The sequence below is a fragment of the Takifugu flavidus genome, chromosome 8, assembly GCF_003711565.1.
Source record: "Takifugu flavidus isolate HTHZ2018 chromosome 8, ASM371156v2, whole genome shotgun sequence".
In the NCBI taxonomy this organism is placed as follows: domain Eukaryota; kingdom Metazoa; phylum Chordata; class Actinopteri; order Tetraodontiformes; family Tetraodontidae; genus Takifugu; species Takifugu flavidus.
Genome location: NC_079527.1, coordinates 5,699,978 through 5,712,870, shown reverse-complemented (window position 1 = coordinate 5,712,870; position 12,893 = coordinate 5,699,978). Strand labels below are relative to the sequence as shown.

General features: G+C 43.6%; 2 protein-coding genes across 3 annotated transcripts; both read right to left on the bottom strand.

Annotated features, from left to right (window-relative positions):
- Positions 1-22: 22 nt before the first annotated feature.
- On the bottom strand, positions 23-5,172 carry LOC130530535 (proline-rich protein 36-like). The gene is made up of 7 exons (XM_057041785.1): positions 4,354-5,172; positions 4,052-4,160; positions 3,806-3,951; positions 2,581-3,324; positions 2,438-2,490; positions 1,852-1,918; positions 23-1,593 (listed from the first exon to the last, which is right to left on the bottom strand). Exons 1-7 carry the CDS (start codon positions 5,170-5,172, stop codon positions 1,522-1,524), a joined length of 2,010 nt encoding a protein of 669 aa, XP_056897765.1. The 3' UTR covers positions 23-1,521.
- LOC130530532 (methyl-CpG-binding domain protein 5-like) lies at positions 5,126-12,659 on the bottom strand. Of its 2 annotated transcripts, none has more exons than XM_057041780.1 (7): positions 12,445-12,659; positions 11,344-11,540; positions 10,498-10,634; positions 9,600-9,702; positions 8,096-8,267; positions 5,582-7,967; positions 5,126-5,345 (listed from the first exon to the last, which is right to left on the bottom strand). In XM_057041780.1, exons 3-6 carry the CDS (start codon positions 10,608-10,610, stop codon positions 5,779-5,781), a joined length of 2,577 nt encoding a protein of 858 aa, XP_056897760.1. In that variant the 5' UTR covers positions 10,611-10,634; positions 11,344-11,540; positions 12,445-12,659; the 3' UTR covers positions 5,126-5,345; positions 5,582-5,778. The 2 variants fall into 2 exon arrangements, with proteins under 2 accessions (XP_056897760.1, XP_056897761.1); XM_057041781.1 differs by lacking the exon at positions 12,445-12,659 and adding an exon at positions 11,968-12,406.
- Positions 12,660-12,893: the final 234 nt, after the last annotated feature.

Genomic DNA, 12,893 nt, shown 5'->3' with positions numbered 1-12,893 from the left:
AAGACCCATATAAAAAGAAAGCTACAGTCCACAATTTAATTGGCTTTTTTTTAAACAAAATATTGAAAGCATGGGGTAGAATGAGAAAATAATTACAATTCCCAGAAAACTCACAATTCAATGTTTTCTCTTGTCTCTTTCTCTAACAATATAAAATCAAAATAAAACACATTAACTGTACATATGTACAAATGTAGAAATTGCATAATTTGCTTTCGATTTTCACAATTTTTAATTATTAGGTTCTATTACAGTTAGAGATTCTAGTACTTTGGGGGCAGACAGTGTTGAGGAGGTCAGTCAAATAAGGAAACAGAAGTGGGAGGATTGGACTCCAAATCCACAGTAAGACACAGATCTAACAGATAAACCTAAGACAAAATTAAACCGAACATTTTTAAGGTTTCCATTTAATGGACTGCATGTATCAAGTCGGAACCCTGGAAATGTGGCTCTGATTTAACGCTTACTTCAGACACTTGTCTCGGCGAGGGCTAAACGCGAGTTAAGAGTGGATGAGTTTCCATTACAGCGACGCAGGACGTGACAGGTAAATGTTTGGTTCATCAGGTGTTCCAGACGCTCGCATGAAAAACAGAACGTTACCAGATGTTCCCCTGACTGGTGATCCTGGTGACGTAGCTAACTAATGACGACGTTCCAAAATAGGAATCTAGATTTAAATAATTGTTTTCACAGTTTATAAAATTTCTAGTGAGGATCTAATAAAGCAACATCTCACATGACATGTGGACTCGTGATAAAAAGTTATTAGAGCACAAAGAATCCAGATCTGGTCGAAGCATATTTAGGCTGTTTTAAAGAGTAATGAAGAAAAAAAGAAAGGAAAAAAAATCAAGTCTGTTCCTTCTTTTATTCCCTTGATGCTCCTCTGTGAGTCTTTTTGGATGCATTGGTGACATAAGACCACTGATTCTGAACAGAAGAGGAAGGATGTGTTGAACAGACAAGGTCTTGTTGACTGAAAGGACATTAAATTCAGCTAAGAGTGTGACAGTGTGGGGTCAGCAATAGCTCTGATGACCCACACACGTGACACAACACACACACTTTCATACATGTACAGACACACTTTGAACAGGGAGCATCGTTCAAGTAGATGGGCTTTATCCTGACTCACAGTAACACACTGATGAGAGCAAAACAGTACTCGTTTCTGTATTTTCACTGATACAACTAACACCGACCATTATCAACAGACCTTTTCTCACAGTGTCAAGCAACCATTATTATGAGCTAAAAAGAAGAGCCAGGTGAAAAAGCATCCATTCAATGCATCTTTAGCTTTATTTCCGCACATTATTTTTAGACTAGATCTCTACTATGTGTTTCCCCCATAGTGGTTCCCATAACAATGGTTGACATGACAATGACATGTATTAGTGCAGCTAATTTCAAATAAAAAGTCTCAACAGTGGTGATTATGGTGGAGGAGGAGAAGAGAATCATCTGGCCACCTTTGACTGGTTACCGGCTCAGACCGACGGCTCGCTCCACCAGTTACTGCCTCTGAGACCTGGCTCCTCGCCGCCTTCTGCCGCGCACGGACCTCTCGGGCTTCAGAAGAGCTGTCTGCAACAGAAACACAAATCCCATCTTCGTTTCCAGCATATTGGCGACGGCCTGCAAGACTTTGGATGAAAAAATATTGTGGAAAAGGCAGGAGGAATGCACCACAACTCACCACCACAAATGTGCAAAACACCTTTGAAACAATCCAGGTCTTAAAAATAAGTACTGTAATACTGGTGAGCCAAAAATAATTTAAAGATGTTCTACTGCTGATTAACTATTAAACCAAGTGCGTTACTGAGGACAAGCATGTCTTACTGTGGCCTTGGTTTCCTCTAGTGCTGTAGCATCCATATCTCTGAAGTCTTCTAAAACATTCTGCAGCCTGAGGCAGAAAGAAGAAAATTTTAAAGAGCGTGTTCATCGTTTCCCACAAGACGACCTAAAATACAGGAGAGTGCATCTGCTAATTTTCCCTCCTCTCAAAAATGCAGTTTCTGGTTTCCTTTTTATTTTTGAGAAGCGTTTTAAAATAGTGATGATGCAAACATTTAGCTATTGACAATGTTAACATTAACTTTAGTTCACAACAAGCTGAAAGATAAAATAACAGCAGCTACTTGGTCTAGTTAGGTGCAACATGCTACATGTGTGTTGACAATCCTATAATTAATAATTGATGATGCGAGAAATATCTGAAAATGGTGGACAAATACTGAGCCACAAACATCTCATCTCCTCTCATGTCATTTTGAGAAGCTTTTGAATTATTTTTTATCTCAACAGGAAACTGTAGCTGTAAAACCGATTGTGAAACATGCTTTTTATTATTGGATGGAAAATCCTTGAAGAATCTTAAGTGCAGCTTCTTGCCCGCTGCTCTTCAGTTAATAAGGCAACTTACGTTTGTTTCCGTTTCCTTCCTCTCCTGGCTCCACCCATTGTTCCTTCTTGATCCTTCACAGGTAAAGAGACCATTTTGAACATCATCATGAAATCAGATACATCTTGACAACACCAGATTCGTGGCTGCCCGCAGGCACTCACCCTTCCCTGTTCTCTGTGCAGCAACATCCTAGCTGTCTCCTCACTGGACACCCCATCCCTGGGACTTAGGTAGCCAACGTGATGAAGATGGCCCTCCCTGGCAACTTCTGCCTCCACATAAGGGTACACAGCAACCGCTGGCCCAGTGCAGTCTGTTTTAGTTTCCTCCAAATATGTTGATGGAAGAGGAGGCTCAGGGTGAGTATGTCCTTCTACCATGAGTGGTTTCCTTTGTAATGGTGGTGTAGACCCATCTTCAGTGGGTTTGGGTGTCCCCTGAGCTGGGGAATGGGCTGCTGCTTCAAGGCTGAGTCGGGACAGATCCGGGTTGCGGAGGGAGCAGGCTCGCCGTGGGCTGAGAGAGAGGGGGGCACTCGCCTGCGGAAGAGTCTGGACAGGGTTTGATGGAGAATGGCGCTCCGCAGGAAATGGAACCGGTGGTAAGGCACAGAAGGGTGAAGTGGGGTCTGACGGCCCCAAGTGGGCTCTATCTTCTTGCTCTTTAGCACTGACCTGAAGGAAGGAGGTATAAATCGTGTCCATGAAAGAGGTGTATGGATCAATAACAGACCTGCCCTCAGATACTCGTGGTGGAGGTGGGGTGGGCTCTGGGGCAGGAGCTGTGGGACTGGGAACCACCTCAGGAGCAATCTGAGGGTCTGGAATGCCTTTATGTGGAGTAGGACTTTGTGATTCCTGTAGTGACACCGGCTTCTCTTCTTCTGATGGTGGTGCAAGGTTTAGCTTGGGAAAAAAGAAAATAAAGTGAGGTGATCAAAAAAAGATGCTACAGTCATTGACATCACAACTGCTGTGAGTGCACAGCTTCTGCATTCATGACATTTATGGACCAGAACTTCAAAAAAATGTTTTCCAATAATAATTTTTATGTACATTAGCTTGTCACATTACTTAGAAAAATGTTTCCTGTCATTCCGCAGATCCTTGTCTAAGTTCCAATTAAACAAAAGTCACGTATACTTAACAGTGGGTGTGAGCAACATTAAATGTTGCAACAAAGGTCAAAACGGCTTTGTGAAATGCAATATCATGTGGAACACATTTGATAATTTATTGGTTATTTTAAAACATATATATATTTCAACAACAAATTTGTATGATGTAAATATAAAAATTCATTGAATCAATGCCAAACCTGACATTAGACTTCAGATGGTAGCATGGCAAGAATCTTTATTGAGCAAAATAGAGCTGTAACACCTACCTGTATATTGCTGAGTAGGTTCATGGCTCCATCAGGACCGTGCAGTAGAGGCATGCCCAAAGCAGAGGTCTGAACTGGAGGCAAAAGAATAGAACCTGTGCCAATCCCCAACAAGCTGTGTAGGCCTGGGACAGCAGACAGATCTCCTACAAAGTCAAAGTGGATAGATTATAAAGTTTCACACTGTCCAAGGTGCCAAGTTGAATTTTGGAAACCAAACATTTTCGAAGGTCAGCACAAACTCACCTAATACAGTAGGATTGAGCAAAGTGGGCAATAAATGTTGAAGAATTGGGTTATCCTTGCCTTGGAGTGGTAAAGGAATGAGGGTGTCGACACCAGCATCACCTGATACCTGTCAAGTCAATAAAGATTAGCTTCAGCCATAACCATCGAGAAACAGTGAATGAGTTTAAGTTTCAATTTCTACACAGTTCAATGTTAAAACCTTTTTTTTTTTTTTTTAAATAAAGAACCACATGGAAACATATATATTGGAGGTAATGGCTTGAAAAGGAAGTTCATAATGAACAATTAGGGAAGCATACCTGAGGTTGGGAATGTTGGGTTTGCTGTGCAGGGGCTAAATGTGGGTGGGGAGATGAGTGAAGGTCAGCGGAGCTAAGGGCAGCAGTGAGCAAGGCAGGGCTGAGGGGTAGGAACGTGGCAGGGGGGGGAGGAAAAGCAGTAGGAAGAAGGAGAGACTGTAGGGCCTGAGTAGCACCCTCAGCAGATGTAGGGATAGAAAGAAGACCCTGGGTGATGTCTAAGAGTCCTGTGCCTTGTAGGGACGATGGATCGAGCAGACCAGAGGTTTTGTCTAAGGTGAGACCCTCCAGAGTGTTCGGGATCTGTTGTGGCTGCTGGAGCGGAACCTCCAAACTGACCTGACTCAACTGAGCCAGCCCTGATAAAGGCAACAACTGAGCCTGCTGTTGTCCAAGCAACAAAGATGCCATCAGTAGAGCTTGAAGGCTGGGTTTTTCAACCAGTCCTAAATCAGCTTCTTGTCCCGGAGCAGGCGCTGAAGCTGGGGTTGGGAGCAAACCCAAAAGGTTGAGCGGAAGTTCCCCTTGAGCACCACACAACAATGGCAGCAAGGGAAACAGAGGATTGCTGTTTATCTGCTGTTTCTGCTGTTGATCCTGATTTTGCTGCTGGGCCTCTTGTATCAACAATTCCTGCTGTTCCTGTGATTGCTGCTGCTCTGTTAGACTCTGCGGTGTACCACTTGCATGAGGTATATGCGCCTGTTGCCCTCCCAGCCACAGTCCCCCTAGGGACAACGAAGCCAGGACAGCAGGGTCTAAAAGTGAAGGTAGACCTCCTGTGGATGACAGCAGCTGAAGCAGCTGTTCTTGGTTCATGAATGGGAAGGCCTCCGCCAAGGGTAACGGGGTGGTTGAGTCACCCACAGCTGAGGTCGTGTGAGGGTGTTGATTGTCCTCAAGACAAGAGACAGTGGGCAAGGGGCTGATGGCTTCTGGTGATTTGGTCACGATGGAAACCCTCGGGTCCAAACCTTTAGGATCCTCTGTTCCTATAGTTAAGACAGAATGGTGTCATATACATGCTGGTGCATTAGCAACTGTCTGTAAGCCCATTTTATAATGGACTGAATACTTATCTTTATCAATATTTGAATGGGAAAATAGGATAATTCAAATAGGATATATTTTCAAGCACATATTTCAGTGGTAGAACCTTTATGATGTAAACATAAATACATCATGAATTGGTTCTTTGTTAAAATCTTATGCTGAAAAATATCTTTACCTGCTAAAGAACTTTCTTGGGAAGACATCACAACATCGCTCGTCAGGTTGGAGGAGCCCTCCCCCTGGGGCACAGTGGAAGATGCTGCAAGAAGGGCCAGGACATGGTTGCTGAGATCAAGAGGCTTTGGGGAGCTGGAGACCGCCAGAGCAACTCCTCCTTGTGACTGAACGGGATCAACGGCTGCAGACATGCTGTCAACGCCAGTCCCCCTTATCACAGTGTCGTGTGCTGAAGCTTCCTGCATTGGATGGTGGGAAACACAGCCTACTGTAGGAAGGTGACGTTTGTCTGAAGGAGGTGGGGACACGTGACCGGATGAGCCGCTGCTGTTGGGTAAAGCTACATTTGTGTTGGGCAGCAGCGTAGAAGCGCAAGATCTCTGCGGGGGACTGGAAGCTGCTGACTGAGGATGTAACTGAGTCTGCAGTAGTCCAAGCGGAGAGGATGGAGAGAGGAGACTGCTGCTGTGGCAGTGAGCTGGGAAATGGGCTACTGCCGCTGGAAGGAGCATTAGTGTTATTGTTTGAGCACGGTGACCGTCTCTTTTGATGCCTCAAATTAGAATGAGAGCTTGGTGAAGAAGGCGACAGTCTGGGGCTCTGTTTATTAGTGTGTCCATTTTCTTCATTCGAAACGGATACAAGCTGAGCTGGAGCGGAGCTGGCAACTGAGGATGCAGCCTGTGCGTTCTGCACACTGAGCAGGTGTAACAGAGCGGAGAGAGGCTGGGTCGGAGGGTCCAAGCCAAGAGGTGTCGTCGTTACGTGTGTAGTGAAATCCAGAGCCTCGTTTTGTCGAGGAGGCCTGCAAAGCTGTGCTATCTGACGGGGAGCAGGGAGCCGTTGTGCCTGACCAGGATGGAGAAGAAGATGGTTTTCTAACATCACAGCACTCTGGTTCTGCACAGCTGAGGTAGAGGAAGAGTGCAACTGGGACGGGATGGAGGAAGAAGTGGATAGGTTGATAGCTGTTGCAGAAATGGCGTCTGTCGGTGGGGTCTTTGACAACCCATTAGCCACATGTTGAGGGTCTTTCTGCGTGCCAAGTACTGTGGGAGATCGGCGATGCCTTTTTCTGTGCAGTGCACTGCGCTCTACTGTAGCGGGCAGATGAGGCAAGGACTGGGCCAGAGACTGGGATGAAGGTAATAGGATGGAGGACGCTGAGGCAAGGGAGGGATTGGGAGGCCTAATGGTGGGAAAAGTGTGGCTGTTAATTAAAGTGCTGTTTATTACCTGTGACGATGGCTGTTGGCCCTCTTTTAACATCTCTAAAGAGGGCATTCTCACTGGTTTGCTGGCCACATTTGAATTCTGAGCCTGGGTTATCTGGTTGGCCAGTTGAGCCTTGGCAGCTGCGGAAAGCAGGGTGCTCGCAGGGAACGACGGTGTATTTGACAATTTGCTCTGATGGCTGTGATGTTGGTTCAGAAATGCCCCGGGAGGTAAACTAGACGGCCCTGCAGAGTTCACATCAAAATTTGGTGGTCCAGAGCTAGGAGATGGACTCATGGTGCTGTTTGAAGGCTTTGAGGAGACAGCACAAGTGTTACTGCTTTGGTTGGACAGTAAAGGGGTGTTAATCGGGATAAGGAGGTGGTGGTTATTAGTGCTGCTGTTGCCTGAGTTCTTAAACTGCTCTAAAATGTCTTCCAGCTTATACTTGGGGAAGAGGGGACTTGGGTTTGGGGAGCCACCAGAGGCCGGGGAGTGTGGAGTGGAAGAGGAGGATTTCTTTCTCTGAGAGAAGTTGCTTCCCTGCTGTCCTACCGACGAGCCTCCTCCCTCAGAGAAAGGGGACAAAGAGGTTGAAGGGTGGCGGGATCGCTGTCGTGGAGAAACACTGTTCATGTTAATGACAGAGGGAGAGCTGGAGGGAGAAGGAGAAACAGGCGAACCACCCACGATGACACTGTGAGGATAATGAGTGTTAGTTTGTGGGCCTCTACCGCCTCCAACTATGGTCACAGGGGAAGAGGGAGGAGGTGAAGAGAGCGACACTAGCCTAGGAGAAGCTGGAGTCTCTGGTGTTTTGGATGTTATTTGACCTTGAAAAGGATTCTGAGGACTGGGAGTGTGGGATGATCTCTGGGGAACACTGTACGTGCAGGAGGAGTTTTGAAAGGGAGTAGAATGGTGAAGCCGCCTCAAAGCCTCGAGCGGATGGTGAGCTTGTGTCGTTGCGTGAAGGACAGTCGAGGAACCGTTGTAAGGATAAATGAACTGATGAGGGGATTTAGGGCTGGCACAGGTGTTAGGCGGGAGGTTGCCATGGACTCGAGTGGGGACTGGATGGAGTTTTGGATAATAAATTCCGTGGTCCTTTTCTTCCTGCTCCACAAGTACACGCTTTGGATCACGGGTATCTGCTCCATTGTTGACCTCTGAAAGTGGATAAAAATGTTTTTCCTCACTGTCATCACTAATCATAAAAGCACTCAAAAATCATAAAAGCACTGGGGATTTTCGTGGACAAACTGAAAGAACAGCTCCATTCTCAGTAAAAATGTACCTGAATATTGAAGGTTGGCAAAAGGTAGCTGTGAGACCTGCATGCTCCGACACAGTGCGGCCATTGCCACCACTTTCCTGCGGTGGTTACAGAGCTTGGTCATATCCTGCTCTGCTTTGCCTGATGGCTGGCTGTGCTGCTCCACCTTCACTCCCAGAGTAAAGTTGAAAACCTGTCAGATTGCAAATCAAGGATGAGTAGACAGAAGTCTGGGAAATATAATCAAAAGAAAGGAGTAAATAAAGCTCAGAATACACCCAAAAAAATGTGGATGAAAAGGAACAGGCCGTGTAGAAAGATTTAAAAGATGGGGTGGTATCCATGAAGGAATTGCCATCCAACTTATCCCAGAAAAAAAAAGATATTTAAAGGATCAAGACATAAAAAGACACATTGGTGCATTTATTTTTGGAAGAATTTTCACTGACACTGAGCCTTTACCCTTTACTATAACAACTAAATGGTTAACCCTCACCATAATCTTAACCTAAAAATAAGCTTTAAAACAAGATCTTTTCCCCTTAATCAGCGCTTTGAAGATGTGAGCTGCAGAAATGTCCTCTCTTTGCCTCTTATTCTGATCTACGTATGTAGCACAACCATGTGGCCTTTCAGAAATGTACATGTGGCCCCCAACAAATTTTATCTTCATCATCTTTTTTTCACTAAACTCTGCCATTTTTATGGAAGTTTACTTCTTTTGCTCTTCAGGCCTGAAAGGAAGGCAAGAGCTAAAAGTCTTGGCTTTTGTATCATCTATAGCTCTCTAGATTTATCAAATATCAGCCAATTTCACATTCAACTTTGTCTTTTTTGGTACTTTTAAATGTGTTTAAAGATGGAAGACCATGGTAACATTTGCAAAAATATGGAATATATAGTTAAATCATAAAGGAACTTTTACGTACAATGATTAATTTAAAAAGTGCAGTGCTTTTTTGCAATAAAAACAAGACTTTATCAAAAGAATTAGTGTGTTATATGGTTGGAGTAAAAAGTTCTGCATAGAATATTTGAGGTTTCTAAAAATATGGTATTATTAGGTAAGTAACTTAATTATTTGTCATAATGCTTCCAGTAGTTTTAATCAAGTTCTAAATTGGTTAAAAAAAAAAAAAAAAAGACTGAAATCTTGTTATTTATTGTTGTAGACATTTATCAAAACGATATATGTCATGTCTGATGTGGGAACTTTCTGTACAACATGTCTCTCTCAAACACACACATCCTTGTACTTCTATCTATAGAAGGTCATTCATAGACATAATGCTCTAATCATCCCAACTATATAATATACTATATAACATTAACCTAAACCCCAATCTCAACCTTAAAAACCATCAAACTGTCCTCTGACAATGTGAGGACCTAAATGTCCTAATATTTCTAGCAAAATGTGAATTTTGGTACTCAGTATGTAGCAGATATATTAACACACACACACACACACACACACACACACACACACACACACACACACACACACACACACACACAACTTTACCTTATGAATGATGAGTGGACACTCAAGACCACATTTACAGGTGCCATCACTGAGTAGATAGGTCTTGACCTCATCCAGAGAGGACAGGGCAGCACCGCTGGGACTAAAGAAGTGAACAGCAACACACAGGAGCAACAAATACAAACGGTGAATCGGAGAACTTGAGGCAACAGTGTCAAATACTGTGAAGAACCATTTTAAGCTTTACATGAGAGTTACATAAAGCCAGTCTGTCTGACTGCTGTCTTAGACTAGCTCACAATTTCACATTATGTGGCTTATTTCTATATCTTGGGGTTATATTTGAATGTGATCATTATATGCAGAAACTGTGACTGTTTTACTTCACTGACTTTACACAAATAATAAATGCTGCCACTTCCATGAGGATATATTGCTGCCATATTACATCATCACTCTTAAACGTGACAATATTTCAATGGGCAAGACATAAGCACTATTTTTGAGAATAAAATGACCATTCAGTGTGGCAGGTGCATCTATAGTGAACAAGGATCTTCTGAGATCAGACAGAAAACCCAAAGCAAACTAAAATCTTCCCTGATAAATATTCAATCAGCTGTGGATGACAGATGTCTGCACTTCCAAAGATAGAGAAGCTGTTTAATTGGCTCGCAGACATTTTACTCAGTTGTTTCTGGTGTCCAGTTTAAAATGCCAATTTATATGTGCTACTTGTTAATGCAAAGCGGTGGAACAGACTATAAATATGCAATATAACCTTACAGGACACAGAGAAACCTAATGTGCTGCTCACCAATTTGGATTTGTCTATTCAAATACTGTTATTTTAAATGTGAGGCGTTCATCTTCGTCTTTAAAGTCTTTCTTTTACATTCCAAGAGTGTGACCGTAATATGTGACTGAACCAACCTACCTGACATAGATCACTTGTCCCCCTTCCACTCTCCTCTGCCAGCCAATGGGGACGTGTACCGTGGGGTGGACCCCATCCTTGTTCCCACTTACAGTCTCACCGCCACCCATCATTTTGTAGCTGCAGCCTGCCAGCACCTTGTAAATGCATCAAAGTGATAACACACCTTATTTTTAGTTTGTCACTTGTTCTATTTCTCCTGTTAAACTGTCCATTTTTGTGCTGATGATGTTTAACCTTTCTGTCTGATTTTATGCTTCAGAAGAGAGATTCTTTTGTGGGTCATGATGTGACACAACACAGCCTATTATATATAAAGACACGCAACAATATATAGCTTGTTTTTAACCCATGGTATGTCTTTTTTTGTTTTTATCAAACTCTCATATCTTAACATTTTCATTTCTGGGTTGCAAATAAAGATTTGTATCAATCTAATGGATTCAGCTTAATTTGATTCCATTATGCCGCAAAAATACTCTCTAAAGCCTTAAGATACACCATATTACGTTTATAGTTAAACGTACGTTGCTCATAATTATTATTGACGCTATGTAAAGCTGTTAAATATATATTCATGATTATTTTTCCATTTTCTGTCATTTCACAGTGACTCACCAAATAACAAAACTAAAAAGTGTCTGGAAGATATGAAGCAATTTCTTTCTAATTATTAACTAACAGTATTGTGATTAACCCGGCATGCTTTAGAAACAACTAATAACTGTCTCACATAAAATATTGCTACAAGGTTTAACAAAATAACCCAAAAAAGGCATAACTTCTCAGCTGTGACCTTACTAAACCCTCATTTGGAAAGAAGTAACCAGCATGGCAGAGCTATACCTTGTCATCTTTGGGAGGCCAGGATCTGTTTTGGCTATGGTATCCACTCTCCAATGTGCATGTTTTTGGAGTGAGAAGCAGTGTCAGCAAATCCTGAGCAGATGTCCAAATGACCAGGACTTCCCTCCGCTCAGAGGATGACTGCTGTATGTATAATTGTTCACATCAGAACGGAGTCTTAGATAAAGATGGTGAGCCTGCAAGGAAAGTGGGAGGCGGATTATGTAATGTTGCAAAGACACAGTCGGGGCGAGCAACAGACGTAATGAGCCATTTCCTTCATCGGCTGAGAACCACGCACACGACAATAAAAGCGGACACGCCACTTATTCACGAATGCGAAAAGATTACAACTTAAGAACAAACTGGGGCTACTTTGAAGTGGGAGGGTGTGTTTTTTTTAGGCCTGTGGTACACTGAGGACTTAGCCAGCACAAGCAGGAGCCCTTCCAACAAACGGCGAAGAAAGCTGAAAAAGCTTGATTGATCCTAAATATAATTACAAAGAAATTCGCAGCTGAGGGTCAATCGACACCTCTGCAGGGTGCTGCCAGGAAACAAGATCTAGTCAAGTGCACGACAGGCTAGCAGCTAGGTTAACACCTAAGCTAGCATGCTACCTACTTTATATTATGTTGTCGTGACAGCTGTCAGGCGCACTAAACACTCCGTTGCAAAACTCTTGTACGTTAGCAACGTTCTCCAGAAGCGAGCCGGGGGCACCGACGCGTCTCTAAATAAACGCCGTGGTGTGGAGAGCTTACTTCCAACGCCCAGCGATCGTTTGTGTTTGCGGGACTTGTCAACCTTTCTCTCTGTCTTGTCCAAGTTTTGGACTCCTCTGGCTCGCGGGAGAATCAAGACTTAGCTGGCTAACAGGCTAACGGAGTATCAGGAGTGTGTTTTGAAAACAGACGCCGCTTTAGCGGCGCCGTAAAATATTTATTCCCCTTCCTAAAACCGCGTATCAGCGTACTTAATTCGCCCCGGGTCTTCTTAAATCACTGGCTAGTCCAATTAAAAAACAAAGAGCAATAACGCTTCATATTACTGCGCCTAGGATCCGAGGCTACGAGCTAGGCTAGGCGAATTGAAATTTACTTGATTGTGGAGTGTCCCAACAACACTGCAGGATGTCCTGCTTCAGCCGCACAGTTGTCCAGACGCTTCTTTGGCCTTCGCTCCGCTAAATCGTCCTGCATTTATAGAGATCTCGCCAAACATTACGACCCATGTAGTCTAAGATTCACAGTTTTCCAGGTTTTTTTTTTTCTAACAGATCCCGAGCAAAAAAATAATGGAGTTTTCGTTTGCGCATGCGCACTAGGTGTGACTGGGAGTATTGTACCCGACATGCACCGGGACCTTTGTAGTGTTCCAGACAGACACCAGTGCAGCTCCTTGATTGTGGAGGACAGGATAATGACAATTGGACACTAGGCCGGGACACATGTCTGCAGAGCACCATGGCTGCTTGTTCTAAGATTTAAACCAGCCTTTACTCACTAACTTTAACACAGTCCTTTAAGGGAGGTGATAATGCCCCTTGA

Bases quoted from the DNA above. Each gene is read 5' to 3' on its own strand.
- LOC130530535 (XM_057041785.1), bottom strand. From the start codon at position 5,172: ATGAACCAAGAACAGCTGCTTCAGCTGCTGTCATCCACAGGAGGTCTA. The intron at 3,952-4,051 runs GTGAGTTTGTGC...TTGACTTTGTAG, and splicing joins GCTCAATCCTACTGTATTAG to GAGATCTGTCTGCTGTCCCA. The intron at 3,325-3,805 runs GTAGGTGTTACA...TTTTTTCCCAAG, and splicing joins ACCTACTCAGCAATATACAG to CTAAACCTTGCACCACCATC.
- LOC130530532 (XM_057041780.1), bottom strand. From the start codon at position 10,610: ATGATGGGTGGCGGTGAGACTGTAAGTGGGAACAAGGATGGGGTCCAC. The intron at 8,268-9,599 runs GTAAAGTTGTGT...GCAATCTGACAG, and splicing joins GTCCACTCATCATTCATAAG to GTTTTCAACTTTACTCTGGG. The intron at 7,968-8,095 runs GTACATTTTTAC...ATCCACTTTCAG, and splicing joins TGCCAACCTTCAATATTCAG to AGGTCAACAATGGAGCAGAT.